This window comes from Lepisosteus platostomus, chromosome 4 (genome assembly GCF_059453375.1).
Source record: "Lepisosteus platostomus isolate fLepPlt1 chromosome 4, fLepPlt1.hap1, whole genome shotgun sequence".
NCBI lineage: Eukaryota > Metazoa > Chordata > Actinopteri > Semionotiformes > Lepisosteidae > Lepisosteus > Lepisosteus platostomus.
In genome coordinates, this window is record NC_142614.1 from 23168243 (window position 1) to 23192186 (window position 23944).

Sequence of the window (23944 nt, forward strand, 5' to 3'; positions counted from 1 at the left end):
AAACCCTCAGTTATCTGAAAACCTTTCAGTTTACAAAAGAAGATCTAGGACTGTGATCTAGCCCAGATTCTTTAGTGACAATCTCTTTTCTGTATTTTAACATTGGGGTATTTTATGGGAAGAACATCTGTTCAGTGAATGATGTACAGAACATTTTATAGGTTACTGATTCTGTATTTTTATTTTCTATACAATTGATCTAGTGATTGAATCACTAGATCAAAGTAAAAACAAAGTAAAAAAGTTTATTATTTTTTACTTTGTTATTCTAATTATATGAGATTGGCCTTTAAAATATTTAAAAGAAAAATAACACATAACCAGAAAAAGTCAAATATACTGGTATTTCTTCATTTAGTCACCTAAAGAAATAAACATACAGAACCATAGTATTTAAATGCGGTTGTTTGACGTTAATAATAAAAAACACTTTCATTGTTTTCTCATCTATGAAGACAGGCGCTCTTTAAAGAGTTTTGCTTTAAAAGCTACAGTACCTTACCTGCTTTAACTGTTTAATTAGTATGTTTGGTTTGTCAAATATACTTTTATTGTTGAAAGCAATTCATAAGAGAAATAACGATTTGTAGCACTTTTATTTGCTAATCTGCAAGTTAAAAGTGAAGAATTCAAACCAAGTTATGCTACTGTATGTGAAGTTAAAATTGTACCCTGCACTAGTAAGAACTCATTTACAAACCTGTATACAATTTTGGTCATCATACAGTATACAGTACATTGCTCCAGGGAAGACTGACCAAATAAAATCCAGGCCTCAAAGGAATGCCCTGCTGTGACATCCTAAAAGAATAAAATCGTCTTAGTCTGAAACAGAAAGGACTACGAGCAGATCTGATCTTGGTGTTCCAAATCCTTTAAAGCACAAACAAAGTCAAACCAAAGAATGTCTTCATGGTTGGTGCAAATCAGAACTAAGGGAAAATGCTTTATAAACTGAGGACTAGAGGCACTTCTTTAAACAAAAACTCGTAGAAGTATTGAACAACTATTTTGGCCAAGCTGAAACACATGCTTTTTTCAAGAAACAGCTAGGTTACATCCTTAGATCAATTAGCTAGCAACATACGAGCAAGATGGGCAAAATATTCAGAATATTGAAATAAAGTGTTTAGTCTGTCTCTTTACTGTCATTTTTAAAGTTGATATATACTGTAAGAACACCACCTGTAAATGTGCTAATTAGATACTTATTATGAAGATGTTTCTTATTTTTAATTTCTGATCTTTATGCTTTCAGGAAAACAACTTTCTGTGAGAGAATAGTCATAAAGTTGATTGTACAATTTCAGAGTAAGCTTTGCTAGAAAATAATAAAGGATGATTTGTGAGAGCAATTGTAGTAGCCATTCTGCTGTGCTGAATTCATCACAGCCTGACTCTGGGAACAACAAACATGAAGCTCTCTCTATGAATATATTTGGAATGAGAGAATTTGCACATATTGTACTTATTCTACCGATAACTTCATGCTTACACAGGGAGTAGTCACTATATTTAAAATTGTAACAGTGCCTCAGTTAAATGACCCAAAAGTTGCAAGTTTCACAACAAAAACTAAACAAATAACTAGGAACTTGATGTGGCTCAATGGAATAATACAGTATGAGAAGGTTCTTAAATACTGTGAATATAAAGAGACTCATTGTTGTAAACTTACCAAAGACATAAATATTAAAAAATTGGTAGATAAGTAGGTATGAAAGCAGCTAGAGTAATATTATTGAATAGTAATAATACCTGTTTTCATCTCTTGAGTTCTGCACAAAAATGCTAATTAGATTTAGTGTACTCACAACACACCAAACACTGACTGACAGATAGACAGATCAGTTTGAGTTCAGTTCCTATTGGATTTCATACCAGTGGAATTCATGTCTATGGCATTCATAACCACTAAATTAAACCTGTTAGGATGTAGATATTAGTCACCAAGGGCTTCTTTCTGACACTTTTATTAATTTAAATGTAGAACAGGATTTAAGCACACGAATCTCCATCCTTCACAATTGTCTTATTAGGAAGGTCTCTGAAGACAAACCCTGATGTGTTTTAAATGCAATAAAGGCACTTCAAACATTTTTTGCACATTAAGGAAAAAAATGCATATTAATAATGTATAATATTTTTTTCAAAATGTCACATGCAAAAATGAAAGATGGCTTTATAAAAATGTTCCATTAACATAATTAGTAATTTATAATAGATGATTTTGGAGTTAGTGTATCACAAACAATTTTATAAATATTATTCTTTTTTCCCTATTGAACTCTTCAACTCTTTCAAATTTAATTTTTGTTTGGACTTTTCATTTATAAGATGTACCATTTTCATAAATGTGAGACTTCAATCACTGCATTAAAAAATGAGCCATTATTGTAGAAGGAGCATCTTCACTGTATATTTTTGCTGTCACTGAATGAAATTGCAAGCTTTAGAATATCCCATGTTTGTGTCCAGGCTGATTATCTCAGGGTATGACTTTTGGGTGGGTTTTAATTAACTGTACAAACTATTCAGAAAGCAAAAGGGCAAAAGGGTAAACGACAGAAAATGAGAAAATGACTTCAGTGATGTGTTGCTTAAAAGTACAATGTATTTTCAGCAGCCGTGAAAGCATTGCGTGGCACAAATTTTCTGCTAATACTTGCTCAATTCTCCATATTTGTGTTAAAATTTGTGATTAAACTGCAAGTAATTTATGCAAAAGCCAACACACAGAAAAGAATAAATTAATTACTACAGTATATATGACAAGAGACATCACAAATAAGTAACAAAGCACAATATATACAGTATATTTCAAACCATTCCTGAAGTATTTCAATTACAGTAAATTGCTTGTAGGTCTTGCACTTACCACATTCAGTTTGAGTTCCATGTTCAAGACTCCACCGCTATCTAGGACAGGCATCAAGTTGATAGCAAAAACAGCCGCTCTGTCAGGCGGGATGGAAATATTTGGCCCGAAAAATATATAAAAGTGGACAGAGAAAGTGTCCAGCTCATTTCGTAGGGTTGGTCTTATGGGCCAGCATTTGTTTGCATCTGATGTTGGGGCCAAATAGGTGGTCCCCTCTTCAGAAACGAAGACCGGACTTCTCTCCGAGATGTTCTGGGACACGGGAGGCAGACCAGCAGCAGGAAGGTTCTCAGAGAGGGAGAAGCCCAACACAGACCCGAAAGACTGGGGCATGTTGAGAGCTGAACTCGGTGATCCTCCCTTTGTAATGCTGGGCTTTGAACAATCTGGAAAACAAGATGCCGGATGTAAAAAGTATGGCTAAAGATGCCAAGCAAATCAGGACTTGGTATATTCATGCCACTGTACATTTGACAGGAAGGAATCACATCCATATGAAATGTAATATCTCATTGTAACCTGCAATTAAATTGTGTGCCAAAACAAGACTGTAAATATCTGGGAATGTTTTGGACAGAGAGCTGTGCTCAGGAAGAAACAAAAGCCACCAATACAATCAACAATGCTGAAAGCGGGTCAGAGAGCAATATGTGAATGGATGCTTTTTACACTTCCCTTCCCACGTTTGAAAAAAGCAAGCTTCTGTTGTTGATTCCCTCTTCCTGTGACAGAAAAAATTGGGCTGGATAAAATGGAGCTCACATCAACTGAACAAGCAGTTTGGGTTTAACTGATATTTGAAGTAGTCCACCATTGGTTTGGTATCCATGAAATATAGTATACTGCGTTCGTTCTCACAGACACCAGTGATGTGCCCTCAACAGAACACCCACAAAACTGTTGAGGTCTTTGAGACCATTATGTTGATTCCACTAGTTGTACTGGCTGGACTGGGAATAAACCTCTAGACATGATGTTTCTAATGAAACCTAACCTTCAATTCCTTGGGAGATGGAAAAAGACCAAAGCACCCAGCCAAAGCACTCACATGAACACAAACAGAACAAACAAGCTCTGTACACACAGATGCCCAATCAAATGATAAAACGTACTATAGGACACTGGAGGTGTGAGACAATAAAGCTAACCCTGGGAGAGTACCATGCTTTTAAGTATGTCTTTTCAGGCACTCTAATAATAGTACCAGTTTTTGTAAGTGAACATAAACAGTGGAGGAGGTAAGGATATAGTGACCCTAGGAACAGCAAAACTATATAATTTAATTTACCACCATGTAATTTAAATATCAGGGATGGGAATGGCAAACTTAAAAGTTGCTGCACTCTTAAAAGTTCTATCATGGTTTTACCCTTTCAGTAATCTCGTTTCAATTAATTAAGTGAATCCTAAAGCATATTGGAGCATCTCAGCTTGTTGATTTAAGAACTCTTGGCTCCTGCTCAGAATTTTCTTGTTAACAAACCATAACAATTCATGACTCAGTCTTGAATGACAATAATTAAGACCAGAAGGGAAAGTTTGTCATTAAAATCTTTATAACAGTACCCTAATCTAAAGAGTGAAAAGGCTGGCCTTAAAACTGTCAGTGTTTTACAAGGTCATTTGCAGAAAGTGTACAATAAGAAAATGAATATGCTGTGAAGTCAATAACCCTGTGCTTAAATAATATAATAACAATAGCCATTGCTGAAATAAATGAGAGCTGTTTACAAACTGAAGAGAGAATATGAGCAAAAATAAAACCAAAACTAAAAAATAGCCCCCTTGAGCAAATATATTTTGCTGACAGTTTACACAAATTGTTGAATTTACGAGTCATGTACAGTATTGCATGTACTGTATTGTGTATGATCGGAACTTTACATTCCTTATATTGCAAATAATATAAGAATACTGGTTGCTATTTTAAAATTGGAATTAACCTCTACTTTTAGACAATTGTTTCTTGGGCCACTCCTCCACCTCTTTCACAGTCATTGGGCAGCCCCTCATCTGCTGTAGGACCATACAGTAGTACTGTGGCCATGGTGTCAGGGGCAACTCCCCTTCAAACACTGGGAACATTGGGGATATTGTCTACTCTCATTCTCTAGCAGCTACACCTGTTCTGAGGATATCTGTTCTCCCCTCTGTAGCATTACCAGTTCTGGGAACAGCAGCTCATTTTTGTTTCCGAGAACTTCCCACCCAGGCAGTGTTACATCTTGGCCCAGTTTCCTTTTTTTAGGGAAATGACTTCCTGGTTTTGTGTTTACCCCATTCTGTAGACTGGAGAAACGATACATTTTTGTTGATATGGTTATGCATGGGCTGAGCTACAGTATGTAACAAGTGGGATTTGATCACAGTTGCTGGATTATGTTTTCAGCTTGATATTGAGTGGAGGCTGAAAATGTATTGAAATGTATTGAAAGTATCTATTGAAAGTGTGTTACATTCATGTTAAGCCAAATGCACATGTAACAGTTAAATGTGCTTTTACCTTCATTTCCCCTCATCTATCCACTTTCTTCTATTCACATGGAGGCCTGATACCTTGTGACTGACAAATTGTCTGAGCACCATCACTCAAGCCTCGCTCTGTTCCTCAGTATCACTCCTTTGATCCATCTCATTGGATCTTCCTTCTGAGCCCAGATAGCAGGCACAGATCCCCCCACATAGGAGACACTGAGCCTCAGCTTATTGGTCTTCCTGGTAAATTCTCACCTGACTCATCAGGTGACCACAGGCAATAGATCATTCCCCACAGCCTTATGGGGAATGAAGTTGAGACAAGGACCTTAATCTTGCTTCCTCCTACTTCCTTCCTTAAATGGTATTAACAGAAACATGACTTTCGTTTAAGACTTTGAGGCTTTTCAATTTTACCCTCCTAACATTACGTTTTTTAGTTCTGTCAGAATAACACAAGTTAACAATTACTTATTAAAGGAAAGTTTGCCCAAGTGCAATAAAATCTAAGATTCTGTTCTTTCAGCCCTTGCCCTTTAAGGTTTCTCTGTCTTTAAAGTATCTTGTTATTCCTGACTAGCGGGCCCTGGCAAGGGGCAGTGGATTTGCCTTTCCCTGTCAGAAAAAGATAAAGAGCAGGTAGAGGATGGGGAAGAAGAGATGCTTCAGCGCACAGAGCAATAGCATGGAGGTTGGAGGTAACGTTACAGCTCCTTTAATTGTCATTTATTGGATGTGGCCGATTTTCAAATGTCAGTTGGGTTTAGCAGACACTGTTTCAAAAATTCTCACAGGGGTTTAGAAGGCAAGTGCTCTACATACAGTAAGACTCATCACTCAGTCACACACACATGCTTGACATGTTTCTCAAATTACATCTTTTTGGTTTCAAATTAATTCAGGCCTTTAAAAAATGCAATGATATTGCAACTTGTTTTTTATCCCATTGCTGTATCAAGTACTAGTTCTCCATGGCATGGCTATAAAGCATCACATTGCAATAGGTTTCAGATACTCTCCATTAAAGAATGACAGTGCATACATATAAATGTTAAGATGAAGCTTGGTGTGCTCCAGGTGAAATATGGCATTATATTTATGGCCAACTATGTTGCCACATTATCACTTTAAATGGATTCAGATTAGGATGAGGCCAAGGTGTTTCTGTGGCTAGTTTGTGAGCTATTCACCTTTGTGAAAGAGCAGACATGCACATAAACATATGCTGGGAAGAGCATATGAACAGGTCTAGGAGTACTAGAAAAGTGGAATTTTGTAATTGTAGAACTTTTACTTTTACTCAGTCAATGATGTACTGTACCAAACACCATCCATTCTTCTCTAAAGTTGGTAGAATAGTAATGTTACATGTGATGCTCAAGGCTAATGAGCTACAGCCATAATGTACTCAGTTTCTTTGAATTGAAGGCTCTGACTCAACCTCACTAGACAAGCACCATCTAATTTTGTCTCACGGTTATGAGCTTACTTAGATAATAACCTCAGTGTTCAACTTTTTCAGTGCATCTTGTAATGCTTTTAATTTTAATCTTATAATTGCTTTAGCTGTGGTTTCATATGGTATTAGCATGAATGTGCTATCAATGTGCTTTATGACACTGGGGTTAATAATGTTGTACTATGAAACTTCTGTTTTGGTACTATATACTGTGTATATATGGTCCAGTTTCATATAGATGAAAACCTGTTAAAAGAAAAATGTATGGTATATCTTAAGTATGGCAAACGTTAAATCAAACCATGATAAATTCACCACAGTAAACTGTCATAGGATTTAAGCAGTTGGTGATTTAAAAGAGACTTGATGGACTGCTGACATTAAAGACTGCAGATGCCCACCACTTTTCTAGACACTGTCTATAAATTTTACTTAACTTTACTTGACTTAAATGAATATAAATACTAATAGGAGTCATAAGCCATGTGTCAGCACTAAATCAGCAGTGTTTCATCTTGTATGTCTTAATCAGATTCTGAAATACACATTTGCTTAACATTTAAAATTAAGTGAATGTTCATGTTTAATTCATTCCTAACTGGGAAAGTCCTATGAATAGCTCATGAATACATCATAAATGAACTGCATTTCGCAAGACACCAATAGTAAATGATGTATAACTGAGTATAAAATTACACTTTAAAAACAGACATTTATTGTGAAGTATTACCTAAGTTTGTCTTTTTCTACATCAAAAAAGCACATCTGAAGTTCCATTAAATTCTGGCCTGGCCAAGCTATCACTTTTATCACAAAATATAATTGTCTTTCATGATAACTGTATTTGTCTAGTTTCTAGAAACACTTTTTGCGATTGTAATTTAAGGGAATTTGAAACTGAAGGATGAATGGTAATAACAATTTAAGAAAATGTGTTGGGATTCTCTGGATTTGGGTTCCTGACCACCAATGCATTCTTATTTAATTCAGAACAATAAACAAAAAATTGTTGCTATGCCCACTTGTCCACCATGTTTGGTATGATCCTCTCATAAAGATAACAAACGGCAAAGAAAATACAAAACAACAACTTTTTGTTGTCAGTGATGCTACAGCAGTTTATGCATTTAAGTGGCTTGTGACACCTGTAATAATTTCTGTCTGTTAGAGAAAGTAGGGGAGGCAGCAACTCCTCCTATTAAATAGAATATATGAACTATATGTATTGTGTTGAATATTATATAACTAGAATAAAATGTAAAATTAAAGCTTTATCATTATTAAATTCAGCTTAATTAATGATTGCAAGCATCTAGTTGTAGTTCCCATAGTAGGGGTGATGGGACCTCCATCAAACTAGGCAGCACTTCATCAAAACTCATAGTTTTTAGATAACAAACTCTGTCTCTGTTGTGATTTTTTTTAAAGTCTGTTAAGAAAACTGAAAAATTACACTATTCAGGTGATTGTAGCAATTACTTGCAGGTTTAACAACATATGAATACCTCCTTGACTTCTCATCTGTCTACCCTTCGCCTCTCAACTATTACTCATCTGACTCTGGTCTTCAAGATGTCTCCCAAGATTATTTACATTCTTTGGGTGACAGGGCCTTCTCTTGTTATGCCCCAGAGCTCTGGAATTCTATCCCCAAGGGTATTGGAGAGTCACCTACCCTGAGTGCATTGGAAAGTATTAACGGCAGAAGGTGAAACACTCTTGTGAACTACAGCTAGTCAAGCAACATCAATAGCACTTATGTTATCTGTGAAGACATCTGATATTGCAAATTACTTTTCATAAAATATATAAAGCCTGCAGCAACACAAATAAAATTATTTACAGGGAGTTGTAATATTATACTCATAAAAATGTAAGGGACTTTGATCATTACATAAGTCAATTAGTTAACTGAGTTTCTGAAACACTTTTTAATATCTAAGTACTGTAATTGATAGATTCACTTGTATTGTTTCTGCAATACATCCCTTTGTACCATACTGTATAACCATAATATTTCACATTCAGATCCATTTATCCTAGGATCAGAACCTTTAGGGAATACTTCAATCATTTTAATTGCTTTTGCAATTTTCTCTTTACTTTTCAAAAAGAGTGTTTTCACCTGCAAGCCGACTAATTTTAATGTCTTTACCATCTACAGAAAAGGCCTTTGAGTCAGGGTGGTTTACTATGCTTAAAGATGACAACTTAACAACAGTTAAAAAGAAGATAAGAGGCAGCCTTGACTTATGTCTCTCTTAACTGTGAAAACATCTTTGAGATTTTGAACTGTGGTACAAAAGAGCCATTGAAGCATTTATGAACATTTTAACCATACACATCAAATTTTAATCAAAATCAAACTCTTCTAGTGCAGTCAAACAAAAATGTGTAGTGCAGTCAACAAAAATGATTCTGTACTGAGATACATTCTGTATTAAGATCTAGAAACAAATTCAGAGCAACAGGTTCCGGAACAGGGACAGGGGATAAAACCAGGATGACGAGGCCAGGCGCCCCAAGCCCTGGACTCAGATGGTCAGGACGCTGTGATGAAGCCTATGACGTCAGGTCTCTCCTGGACCCGCTGGTAGGCAGACTTCTGGGCGTCCATCTCCCAGTGCTGAGCCAGGAATAGCGAGGGCACCCAGTTTAAGTAAGGAGACAGAACAGGAGGCAGGTGCATGTACTCAACTAAAATACGAAAGGGCTGTATACTGTATACTGTATTTTCCTGCGCTCAACTGACACTCCTAAATAAACAGAGATTTAAACACAAGTTTATGAGGGAAACTAATGCAATTTTTCAAAATGTGTAAATGTATTGACAATGTTTAACATTTTATACTCTAATTGTATTTTCTGTGTGTGCTGCCTGAATGCAACACCCTACACTTGCCTACTGTACATTGAATGTCACATGGTATTTATACAATCTAGCACCCAAATCTATACTCTTAATGTACAGTATTTACCATCTGTTTCCTGGTCAGGAATTAACAGGTTAGTTAAGTAAATTTCGAAATCAGTTTTTAGTATTCGCTAGAATAGTAAACCTACAAATGGTTTTCTAGTTTAGTTCTATAACCTTTCATGACAGAAGTACAATAAGTCTTATTGGTCTTTAATTACAGTAGTTTAGTCACCCTTGTTATAAATGGGCACTACATTAAGAGTCAATAGGTAGTACCCCTGTCTAGATTGTTAGAAGTGTTTTGTTTATGGTCTATAAATTCTATCACATAAGTACAATTGGAAGAATACCATCAGGATGTGAGAGATTTGTTTATCTTAAGTGCTTCTAGTGCCTGTAAGATTTCTGTTTCATCTATGCTACAGTAATATTATTTACTATGGAAATTTGTCTTTTCCTTAGTCTGTCATGGTCACTGCTTTTCACACATTGATTTACATGCTCATGGGATAAATTTGTTCTGAGCTTCAAGCAGAATGTCTTTAAGCTTTTGCCATCCATTTCCTACTGATTTCATATCTATCCTGTCCTATTCTGCTCTTAAGTTCTGTCACATTCCTTTGAAATCAGCTTTTCTGAGATTGTTAAACTTTGTTTTAAATGCTACAAGTATAGCTACAAATTATACTTCAAAGCTTACTTTACTATAAATACAGTTCCCTAAAGGTTTGTTGTTCTGACAGTGTCTTGATTGCTTTAAAATACCTAATCAATACAATCATGCCCTTTGGTAGGTGTTCCAACAATTGCCAATATTCAATTTACATTTCTGTTTATTTTTCCCAATCTGTGAGAGGAAAAGTCTAATCTCCTATGAGAACTACTTCTTTTACAGATACCCTGGTTTCATTGTATAAGTGCATTATTAGTGATATCTGAAATTGTTGCTTTGTGGTATACTCCTCTTGAATATTTTTATGGTTTAAACTATATAGATTTTAAGTGACTTGATTCATTTCACTTTAGATTACCCTTGTTTAATCTGCTCTGCATTTTATTCATAATACTCCTAACATTAAGTTCTAGGTATGTAATTATCTGGTAATTTAGCAATTAGTTTTTTAACTGAGGTTCTGTTTTGCTTAGAGCATAAATCAGATTGAGGGTAGAGTTAGAAGGCCTCAAGGTTTTGTAGCAGACAGCTCAGATTTAACAAGCAAGGTAGGTATAGGAAATTTGAGACAAGCAGAGGCATAGAGACTTTTGAAGTGACAGGTTACAGCTGTCTCATTGCATGACAATGTGACTTTGCATGTGCTTGTAGATGATTCAGATGAGGTGTGATAGATTGGACTATGGAGGGACAGGAGAGAAGGAGTGCTCTTGAAACTAGAGGTGGTCATATGCCCTCTTACTGTAAAAACGTTCACTGGGTATTTATCAGTGATTGATGGATTATTGATTGATTGTTTGAGGGCACATTTTCATATGACGAGGGGGCAGAGGACAGCTTCCAAATGAATATACAGTATACGCACTCAAGTAAGAGAGATGTAGAATGTTGCTGAGGCTCTTAGCCATATGAGAAAATGAGGAAGAAGAGACAGTCAGGTTAGTGCTACACATCCATGGGGTAGACACAAGATGCAGTCTGCCTGTCTCCAAAAGGGTTTTCACACTGATAAGACAATTGGGAGTTAGGAAGCAATCAGAGGGGACAGCTGAACTGATTATTGAAAATCACTGACAATTTAGATTGGGGGTGGGGGGGCATGATTTCTTAGGGGTCTTATTGTGTAAAATGTGCTAAGGCTCTGAAATAAAGCACCTGTGCCTGGCGTTACCATCATTGTGAGCTTTTATTTGCATAGACCCCCAGCAGACCCTTAGAACCAATTTATATGAAGATCGGGTTCATCACTTAAAGCTGTCAGACTGAAATAGTATTAAAGCTCTCTTCCCCAACACCTAATCTATGGATTTATTCCGAAGTACACAGTAGTTGCATGTATGCAGCCTGAATACACAGGGCAAAAACACGTGTCCAGGTCATTCAGAGTGCATAGAGTACACAGAAGTCCTGAGAAAAAAGCTAAACAACATAGTCCTTAGCGTTCCTTAAGGAAGAACAATAGATGTCCAATTCATTGTAGATAGATGTTAGGGTAGGGACAGAACAATGGTGTACTGTACATGCAAAAGCACAGAGTGCACAGAGACATGGGGAAAATGGAGATATGAAAGCATAAAAGGATTGAGTGCAATATGGTATAGGTGCATGGACCATGGAGAAAGGTGTGCAAAGGTATGTTGTGCACAGAGAGAACAGTGACATGGGTGGTTGTTGCATCAGTGTTGCAAAAGCAATCAGTGAAAAGAAAGAAGCCTCTTTTGTATCTCCTCATTGGCAACAAGCGGGAAAGAGGTCACTGAATCTTCAGCAAGAAGTGAATGTTTGGTTGATATGAAAAGAGTATTTTTAATGCCTTCCTGATGAGAGAGACAAAGTGTGGAATGTAGACTAGCTAGGGGTAGGGGCAGAGGACAGCTTCCAAATGGATAGTCACATACTGAAGCCAGACAGATACATAAAGTAGCTCAATCGCTTACCCCTGTGAGAAAAGGAGTCCTACACATCCACAGTCCTACCCATCCACAGTCCCTGCTCCTTAATGACCTATCAGACATCCCTGCCTAGAGGTCAACTGACACGAAGCGTTCTTTCAGGACCCTATGCAGACAACACAATCCAGGGAGGAGTGAGGAAAACACGGGGAAAAAGGCATGCAAAGGGGCTAGAAGGAAAACAGGTTCATGGTGCCCTGGTGTTCGGGGGAGGTGTGGCCAAGGGAAACAGTCCAAGAGAGTCCGAGGCAAATCCATGAATGTAGCAATAGTCCAAGACCGGGTGATCCATCCTAACGAAGACGAACAAAGTTAAAAGCCAGAGCAGGATCCGACAAAGGGTCAGGGGAATAAAGGGGGGGTAATGGGACCAGACGCTCCAGTCCCGGACCCAGATGGTCAGGATGTCGTTGTGAAGCCTATGCTCCTGGACTTGCGGGTAGGCGTGCTTCCGGGCGTCCATCTTCCAAAGCTGAGCCCAGATTGTCAGGAACATCTGGCTTTTATAGCACAGGGGGCTGGAACCGGAGGCAGGTGCGGGAGATGAGTATAAAACAAGGTTTGGCTGGAGCGTCCTTAAGAGGAGGGGTTTATGATTGTGACATCAACAATATCTCATTGGCTGGTGGCTACTTTTCAGAAAGAAAGGATTCTTTGTTTCAGAGTTGAATTTAAAGGTCTCGTTTATTATTGGGTCAGTAACATCTAGTTTCTACTTCATCCATTTATCTATTTTGTAACCACAATATCCACTACAGCACAGCGGAGAAGCTGTAGCGTAACTGGCAAGCAATGGGTGCAAGGCAGGACACGTCCCGAACAAGAAACCATATACAAACAAGAACACACTCACAGCAGGGCCAACTTTTCTGTGGGAGGAAACAGGAGCACCCAGAGAAAACCCACACAAAAGAGGCAGCAATGCTGACCACTGCACAAACATGCTACCCTCCCTACTGTACTTCATTAAAATTAGAAACAAATATGGGTTCTCATTGAAAGAACTAGTGTAGACATTTTCTCATGCAAATTGCATTAGTAATTGTGAGAAAACAATACTGTGTATTGCCTGATGCAAAAAATAATTAGTAATTCTTTCCTCTACCCATTTGGTCATAGGCCTTGGCTAAATTCTAACATAACTGATCTATTTCTAGTTAAATGCTCATTAGTCTAATTTCTTAATCAGTTAGTGACTTCACCTTTAAATGGTGGGTGTAATTGATTCATGCAATTATCATCAATTCATTTATTTTTTAATTTCTTAATTGGTGCACAATAGGCAAATCTCCAGTACAGAATTTACAACATTAATTTCCTTCAATGATGCCCATGTTGTTATCAATTAAAAATTCAGACACTAAATGTTTTATGTTGCTATTAAATATGAAATCGTTCAGGATCCAATTATTACATTTCTAATACCTTTAAAGGCTATTTGTATCTTTGTCTGAGACAATAAAAATAAAGTAATTAGTTTATGATAAGATATGTCACTGAAACATACTATATGTGGTGTAATCTTACTGACATCTAATCACAAATCAAATCTAGATTTAAGTTCTAATGTTATGGGTCCAAATGTATTCCTTTAAAGGTAGGCTTAAGAAATGCCAGGAATCCACAACTGAAAACTATACAGTATCACCTTTTTACTTTTGTCATTTTTTCTCCCACACTGTTTTGTATTCTGGGGGAAAAGCCCCTGCAACATGAAGATACTGTAGTTATCCCTCAGGAAGACATTTTTTTCTGGCATCTTTCCAAATCATATCCCTGTAAAATTTAATTGCCAGCTAGATGATAATGGTACAACGTTTACTATCGTTTCTTCCCAACATTGAATAGTATCCACTGTGCCAGACAATTTGAGCTTAATTTCCTGTAAAATGTATGCTAGGGTATTAATTGTTAACTTCCTTAAATCCTTGTTCTTGGGTTCTTTAATCCATGTAATCTGAAACCTCAATCTCTTTTCTCTGTGTTTTGCCTTAGCAACTACTGTACTTGCTTCAGAGGGATATTTTCTTGTATGAGAGCGACAGCTTTCTATCCTTCGTAGCCTCACATTTAGCACTCTATACCTACGAGAATGTATAGATCGTAGGTTTTCGCCAGATGTGATTGACCCATACTATACAATACTGTATGTAAATATACGATCTTACTTCCTCTGTGGATCATTTCGCACTTATAAATGTTAGATTGTATTTGCCACTTACCTGCACCCTCCATTATTTTGTGTAAGTCTTTTTGTAACTCCCTTCCTGCTGTTTCTTTGTCTAACATTCCCACTATTTTATTAAATCCACATTTTTTTTCATATAGTTCACTATTAATTCCAGATTTTGACATTGCATGTACAGTACAGTACAGCAGGCTCATTTACTCAAACTCATTTCACTCTATGGGAAACATTGGACCTGCAAATACCTCTCATACAGTACCTGAATTCATAAGAAATTATTCTTTCACACCTGAGACACAGATTTTCTCTACGTTTTGCTCTTGCACACTTGGAGTGGCGAGTTAAGACTATTTTATGTGTTGAACACTTTAATATGCAACATTGGAATGCAACATCTGAATGATATCAGTCACATTCAGTTCCTGCAAAGCGCAAGGCACTATGTCGTTTTCCAGTTTTTATTCTGAAATTCCATTTTTTAAGGTATTTACAGACAGTGAGCAAATAAGGATGTTTTCACAGAAGTTTTAAACTGTAAACATGCATATCATGAGGAGATGCCAGAGCTTCAAGTTGAGAGGCAAGTTCCACTACAAATTAAGCCCAGTGGGTAGTTCAGAGAGAATGACAGAGAAAAAACATCACAAAATGGACAGAGATGGCAAGTTGTCACATAACCAGCAGACAGATTTCCCAGCAACGCAACACCTCACTCGGAAAGCTGCCGTTTATATTAATTTACCAGGGTAGATTCTGAAAACGTCCTTTAGAACTGTGGCAGAAAGGACTTTCTAAGCCGTTGGAACAATCTTTTCTTAGTTACAGGCTTAAAAGTCAGTCAGATTTAGTCTTCCATTCTAGCTCTCAGTGCTCTCATTCCCCCATTGACTGGCTGTACTGTACAAGCGTCTCCTTGGGAATCAGCAGCCACCACTGTGCATTTATGTAAAGTCATGTTGGGAAAAAAACTTGCCCTAAAATAGCAACACTTGACAAAGAGATGATGTAGGGACTCCCCCACAGTGTAACTGCCTTTTTTAACCAAAACACATCTTTTAAATAGAAAAGTACCAAATATTTTTTGGGGGGGTCTATGTTCACCCAAGTGGAATACGGAAGAGAACGACAGTCAAACACAGATCAACACAAATATAGGAATACATTTTATGTGTGTGAATAACAAAATCTTAAACTTCAAGGACATGTTTCAGAAATTCTGAATGAATCACCATAAACTGCGATCTCTATTTAGATTGTTTTGCATAAACTTTTTTTAGTTAGAATGCTATTTCTAAACATAGCTTGGAATCTTAAAGTTACAGCTTAAAGTTTCTTCTTGCTTTTTTATTTGTTCCTTATTTGCTGACATTTCTGCTTTTAGACCATTGACAGATGCTAAAAGTTGGCAAAGATGCACCTTTCTAAAAAGTATAATCAACTGAAAGTGATTCACAGGATCAAGTCTGGTGATCAGAGCTCCTAACCAATCACACCATCATGTAGTTCAGTCACACATTTATGTCTTGCTTCAGCGATCTGTCACAATCGCTACTCCTCCTCTTAAGGGAGCTCCAGCCCTTCCTTGTTCTGCCCCATTACCTGCACCTGTTTCTTATTTCCATTCCACCTTAAAAGCCAGACGCAGACGTCACTCCTGGTATCTAATTGAATCCAGTTTCGTGAGAACCCGGGGTCCTGCTGCGTCTGGCTCCATTATGGTTTTAACTTTCTGTTCCTGATTCCCTGCCCCGCCGGTCCCGACCCGGTTCGTGGTTTTATTCTCTGGATGGATCCCCTGACCTTGGACTTCTGCCTTTGTTTCTGATTACCCGTTTGGATTTCTTATATGGATTGTTTGCCCTGGACTCACTTCTCCTGGACACCTGCACTCCTTGGACACGCCCCCTTGTCTTCATCCCTTCTCCTGCATGATTTTATTCCTGCTGTGTCTTCACCAACCGGATCGTGTCGTCTGCATAGGGCCCGGAAAGAACTGCTACAGTACGTGAAACTATCTCTATCATATTTTCAACACATTTTACAAGTAGCTACTACAAAAGATTTGTGCGAAGCTTGAATCCAAGTCCCAGCCTATACACCATATTTAATATTTATAGCCTTAAATTTGTTTGTTTCTGTGTATGTTTGTCTCTTGGCAAATTGGCATTTATGTTGATAGTATTCTAACTTACTGTCCTCTCCATTGTTTCTCATCTAATATTTATATTTAATATGACATTTCAAAAAGATTCCTAGATAACCCTGTCCCCCTATATACCAACTGGTAAATGATTAATGAGTATCATTATGATGCTTTCTTTAAAACACAATTTAGCATTCATGACTTTTTTGAGAATACATAATTATACTGCGAAACCCAGCATCTTGGCTCATACCAAGAGGCCCAATAAAGAAGATCTGAGCCAGGATAGCTCCAGAAAGTAACTAGGTGCAGCTGTTAAATTGGACACACCTGAGCTTTGATTGAGGGATACTCAGAAGAGTGTGTGAAATTCCAGAGAAAGGAAGGGAAGTTAGGATATGTGCCTGTGGAATTTCCCACATCCTTTAGTAAATCGGAGTTTTATAAGACAGTAACCTGAGCCAGACAGAGTTAGTCTGAGCCTGGCATTTAAGAAGGAGAGAATGTCATATCATAATGCCTGCAACTGTGTCAGGGTACCAGTGTTTGATATTGAGTGGGGTATCTGAAGAAATTAGGTCAGGCAGACCCTATGGAATAACTATTAACTAGGGAGAGCATACCCTAAAAGAAAGGTGTGTGCAAGATAAGAATAGAGGAAGATTTGGAAAACTAAGGTGCCTGTTTAGACCATGCCCCAGAATGGAACAAATGTACAATACCAAATATTGGTGCACTGACAAAGTAGTGCCAAGCCACTGCAATGTGAAAAAGATAATTAGACAATGCTGGTGTGTGTCACATTTCATCATAAGAAGTAGGAAGATAGAGTTGTCACATAATCTAATAATATTTATTTCCTTTACTCAAACTGTCTCCATTTCAATTTTTCTTTTTCTCATTACCATCCAATTATTAGATCCCCCCATCTGATAACTGAAAGATACAGGTCACCAAAGTCTTAGTTGATGTGAAAATTATGCAAACATGAAGCACACTCCTCAACTTATTCAGTGGATTCATGGGTACATATAGTATAGTGTTTCCTCAATGATTCCATTAGAAACAATCTATACCACAATAGGTTGGGATTTCTACAGAGCTACAGGCTAGAAGCTTTTGGCTCTGCATATTTATCAGCAAACTATACATACAGTATTATATTGACAGGCAAGTGATCCCTAAGCACTTAGTTACTGTATTTAAACCCCTAATTTCTTCATTCATTTCTCTCAGAAACCCAGATTAATATCAGGACAAAATATGGACTTTATCAGTAAAGGTTCAAGCAGTGAAAGGAATGTTCATTACTGACTTTTGCTGGCATTCTGTGGGTGACCTCAAAACATCTGAAGAAATGGTCAGCTGATCCTCAAACACAAGAAAAGCTGAATTTGTTAGAGTACAAGAGTAGATTCTTGTCACCTCTGTAAGGATTTATGGCATAAATTCATAATTTATCTTTATATTGGACCCAGAGGAGTACTCCAGTCAGTTTTGATTCACTATCATCTTCCCCTATTATTGCTCCAGATTCCTATGTTCACTCCTAGGCACAGGAAGGGAATAGGAATCAGTTATGTATTATCTTCACCAGCTAATGAAAGGCACAGTGGGTACATTATTGATTTAAAGGCAGTATGTGAAAAAGAAGGATAATGTCATTGAAATTAGCAATTCAGTATTATGCCTGTGGGGGATATAAAGTACCACGCGGTCAAAGGTATAAAAAGAAAACCACTTTTTTTAATTGCCTCTTTTTATATCCTCTTGGCAAATGTCTAGCTTCAGCATACACATAAATTAAAATGGCGTGTACAATAGCATCTGGTATTGAAGTTTACAAGCTCTAGTTTAATAGAGAATAGCAGACAGAAGGGGTTGGGTTTGATGTTAATAGCACTGGCTGCTATTCAGTTTCACTTAAGTAGAGTCGTTTTATAACTGGATTTGGAGGGATGTTCAATTTGGCTCCAATCTAGGTGGTATCTAAGAAGCTTGAGAGTGAAAGAGACTTCATGTATCATCAACTCTCTGTTACGTGTTTTTTTCTCATTTCAACACGTTTACCCTTTCACAGACCAGAAGATGACAGACCCTGAAGCAAAGCTATTAATTCCAACTTCATTAAATTGAAGACACTAGGCTAGAGAAGGTCAGTGTTTCTTTAAATACAGTATTTGTTTTTATCTAATACAGTATACAGTGTACAGTACCAATCGGTATAACCTACAAATGTGCCCCATTAAAGACAACCTATCAACTCGGACATGACACATAGAAAAGGCCAGGTAGTGTACACCTTCGAGACAGAAGGCTATCCTTGCTCATCTGAGAGAGTCTGCAGAACCTGTAGAAAGTGCTTCAGTTGGGCAATACTGGATCCAGAACAATGTCTACACTTCAATGTCGGAAAAGTTGCCAGTTATAAGAATAAAGTGTTGTACTTGCTGATTTACTTTGGATGGTCTTAAACCACTGCCAGTGATGTGTCCAGTGGACACTCCATTGTGGTAGGTCCTGCTTTATTAACAACAAACTTTAAAACTTTTTCACCCTTTAAAACAAGGGTGAAAAAGGCAAATCATAAGTGCTGTTGAGTATAAAAGAGGTTGGAAGTAGAAAACAGACCCTATCATGAAAGAGCAGAGATGTTACAGAGCGTAAATCATGGTGAGAGAATGCAAAGCAGGTAGCAGAAGGGAGAACCTGGTCGTGAGAATGCTATTAGCCCATAGGAAGTGAAAGAAATCAGTGAACCCAAAAGGGGTTATTCCAAGAGAAAGGAGAAAAGAAGAAAGAAAGAAAAACAGTCATGACTGCTGAGTGGTGTAGGGAGGATATCCTGGTTATGTTAGGCATGTAGCCCTAGAGGCAAAGTAGTTGCACCGAGGACACACTCAGAATTGGTGGGCATCAAATTATAGTTTCATGGTGAACAACGGAGCTCTCCAGAGCTGTTGTGAAAAGCGTAACCTCAGGTCACTTAAAATTCCAAATGAGTAATCGGGCTGGCAGGTTACTGCTATTCACATGAAGGTAAAGGAGTGAAACTTATCCTCAGGCAGGTGATAAGAGCTCTGTGAAGCTATCCCCAAGATACAGTGGCCTTCCTAGCATTGTCTTAATTGTGCAGAAAACAGCACAAGACCTCTATTGTCGATGAGGCCTTAGAATTTAAAGAACACGGTTTTAAAACTTCCATTGAAAACATAACAGTCCATGTTTTTGTCTCACAAAGTTATCATTTGATAATGTTAAGGATGGTTTGAAAATTGTATTTCATACTTATTGTGTAAAATGATGCTCAGTGGGTATTGTTTAATATAATTTAAGGAATTCTGTTTCTTTAAATTCCTTAGTAGTACAGCAGAATATCTCCAGCAGAGGTCAAGTGAAATACTGCAGGCATAGAGTCTGTGAATACAGAGTGAATAATTAGTTTTGTGTCACTATGGTAACACTATATATTACCGCTGGAGGAGAATCATAATTTCATAGAACTGGTCTGTACAATAGAAGTGGCCCTACAGAGGAGCAATAAAGCACAATGCAATTCAGCTCCTTCCAGACAGTCTTATTACAGTCTTGGATTTTGTCTCATAGTACTGTTATTCAGAATAAAACATAATTAATGATACCTGTACCTGTTGTACAGAAGCAAGTACCACAGTGGAATTGTGGACCCACAATTGCCCTGCAATTCAACTAAACCAGCCTTTAAGGCATATCATTAGGACACAGTAAGAGTACACTTCATATCTAGAATGATAAAGGGAATGCCAGACTTTGCTTTTCATTCAACAAAGAATGAAAAAATAGCCTGCAAACAGGCACTTGTATCCTTAAATTCTCTGAAATACCCATAGCTAATGTCATAACCACTTTCAAGGAAAATAATTAAGTTCAGCTTTACAGAACACTTCTGAAATCCATTTTCTTTCATATGAAAAACATTTTTGGACTGTGCTGAATAAAATTTGTTAGTGTATTCGGCTAGACATTCCAATCTTTTTTTGTTTGTATGGTTTAATATTCACTTTGAAGCCTGCTGGTAATGTTTTACAATTGTCAATCAACCTGAAATATATATTTTATAACTTTATAAATATGTTGCCATTGCTAAAATAAACTTCATTACATTTTGTTGTTTTCATCAACATTTCCCATTAATTATTTATAGTTTTGAAATTGAGATGTACTTTTGTCAGCACTTTGTTCTCAAGAAAAAAATCTATTTAGGACAAGAGGAATTGTTTTCTTGTTTTTCAGTTAGGGGCGAACTGCTGTCTAGTGCTGTTTTCCTAGGGATAATTTAGATGTATTACCTTTCCAACAAGGAGAAACATCCAGGTGGAGACCTTGGGTCACGTTTACGAACTTCTAAGTTTTTCACATTAGAAATTTAACATGAATAGAACACAAAATTTTATTACATACATGTACTTCCATATTGTGCTCATTTGTAAACACACCTTGTTTTCAAATTGGTTTGTCTGCTTGAACGTGATAAAACCAAGGCTTCCTTATGCTGACATCTCATCTTTGGAGATGAAGACACATAGCAACAGAAAAAGATTCCAAGTCCCTTGGAAATAATTACAAAATCTAAAAACTGTGCCAAGTCAAATTCAGCTTCACATAACATATCTGTGAGGGCAAACACTCATGCAAATTTAATCTGCAACATTTCATTTCACATTTCTGCAGGGGGGGGGGGATAAACTGACAGCTCACACAACACCATCATCTGCAAGTACTTGCCAATAACTACTATATTAATGAAATGAAAATCCACTTCTTAAACTTACATACTGAACCTTTAATGTCCTCTTATCAGTCTTGCAAAAAAAAACATACGGTCTTCAAGGGAACAGGCATTTAATCCTGTTCATGTAGATCATTGTTTGTGTTTGTACTTCATGCCTATTGAATATAACATTTGTCTTCCACATAAGGATTTCAGTGAAAGGAAAACCAATTAGCAATGCACATTGTGCTGATTTATAATTACTTCACAAGTACTCCACATTGTTGCTGCTCACATACTCTGTGCTTTATTACTTACTGTACCACGGCTTTTCATTAAATGTTTGGCAGAAACAACAAATGAGTTTAAAAAATTGAGACTGACTTGCACCCTGGTGCTGTCTTTCTTTTGCCATCACCAGCAGAGTTACAGTGACAGCATGTCATATGCTATTCATAGAAAGAGGACATTAAAAAGGGTGTTGTGAAAGTGAAGAGACAGTTTGTAAAATGTTTAAAAGTGTGTTTATCTTCTGAAAAGACTGAGGAGCCAGCAAGTACCCTAGGTTATTAGAAGGGTTTTTGGCTTGGAATCAAAACATACATTATAGCAGGTATCAGTTGCATACTGTACCTTTACCTTTTTATTAATATCCTGACACAAAGAAAGTATATCCCTTATACAATTAGGTATTGCTCTGTAGATGACTTCTTCTTCATGTGTCATAGTCATAGCCTACAATTTTGTTTTTCTTTTGAAGGAGTGAATGCCCTAGTAATAGCTTTGCTGCTGTATACAGATATTGGTCACAATGCCATCTTGTCTTATCTTTGGTTTGCTTCATTAGGAAACAGACATGCTATTGCTTATTATAGCTAATAATTTTGGAATTAATATTCAGTTCACAATTTATTGCTTCATCCTTTGTACCAGCAGAGCAAAGATGCTGTTAATATACTGTAGAGGCATACAGTATTATATTTACACAATATACACACTATAAAAGCACTACCAAACTGTGCAATGTCTTTTTAACATTGCTAAGCCAAACAATGAGAAGAGGGGTAGACATGTTGAAAAGTGGAATGATGCAGATCTCATTGCAAGATAACAGACATGTGCTTAACTATCCCAGGTCGATCTGGAACTAACCCTAACCCAAGCAAAGCTTTACTGTATATGCTCATCTTTGAGTAGTCCTGGCCACAGATGGCTAATGATATAGCAAAATTCAATTCAGCTACCTTGACTAGAGGGCCTTTATCTGCTTTGTCAGTGCAGACCCTGACAGCTTATCATTTTTATTTGATAATTATTTGTTAGAGTATTGTTCTTTTTGCTAATTATAGCAAAAGAGTATCCATTTTGGGGGAAAAATCCAATTTAATCAGAAATGAATAGCTCCTTTCTCATCTTTGAGGTTCTGCTCTCAATACTTTATCTACAGTAGAGTGCAGCACATATAATAGTTAATCCCATTTCATTCATTGGCTTCTAAAAGGATCTTGCAGGAAGCAGAGAGTGCCCGATCTCCAACCAAGAGCATGAGCTTTGTAGATTTGGTTCCCAATCTGGAAACTGCACATGTAAATCAATTGTATGTTTTATATGGAAGGTTGCAAGCACCTGTTTTACTGTGCATTTCCAGCATGCTGAGTTTAAATAAACATGTCATTAAAATACCATGTTTCGTCAGCTCCTGTATTTTCCTGATGCTTTCTGTTTATTTTAAATCCTCCTTTATTAATGTAAATTGGGGAGTTGGTCCTATTCAATCTGTCTTTTTCTATTTTAATTTTTATGGTACAATACACATATTTTGTAACTTATTCCGTTTAAACATTCTTATATTAATATATATATATACTGTATTAACTTGTTTTATTATTGAGAACATACAGGATTTGTAAGGAGAATTGTAAATGTGTTAACTCTCCATTGTATAATGTTATTGAAATTGCAATTTACCCCAAAAAGGAAGAATATTTCTAAAGTTATTTTTTATTTCAGTAAATCCTTGGATATCCATTTATCTCCCTTATATGATGCATTATGTGGAAGATAATCAAAAGTATTAATACTGTATATCTCATAGCAGGATCTGAGCAGTGAATCTTAATGATATATGCTTTTGAGGTCTTCCATTCCAAAATGAAAAGTGCAATAGTCTATTGAACCTCCTATATTTGGGGAGGTAAAATTACATCCTATCCTAACACCTTTATGGTGTAACACTAGGGACTGAGATTTAGTATTGGCACTCAGCATTGATATACTGTAGCACTTCTCTGGACGCTCTTGTCTAATAAAACTTTTCAGGGAATACAGACAAACCACAAAAATGCATTTGTGAAAAGAGCCCTATAGTTGGTGATGTTTTCAGCTTTAATACACTTGATTTTAGGAACTACTGCCAGGTCGTGTTTTCTCATGTTTTGTATGGAAACACAACATAGAAAATTCTATTTTATGATAAGAAACATTAAATTTACAAAAAGCTAAAGGG

The 23944-nt window shown here is 36.9% G+C and overlaps 1 protein-coding gene across 1 annotated transcript in view; it reads right to left on the reverse strand.

Moving 5' to 3' along the window:
- The window catches only part of tmem8b (transmembrane protein 8B), a 148559-nt gene that overhangs the window by 26344 nt on the left and 98271 nt on the right, over positions 1-23944 (reverse strand). Inside the window, exon 6 of the mRNA XM_088629065.1 lies at positions 2879-3267. Coding sequence (XP_088485191.1) covers positions 2879-3267 — 389 coding nt within the window. The remainder of the gene's footprint in view (positions 1-2878; positions 3268-23944) is intronic.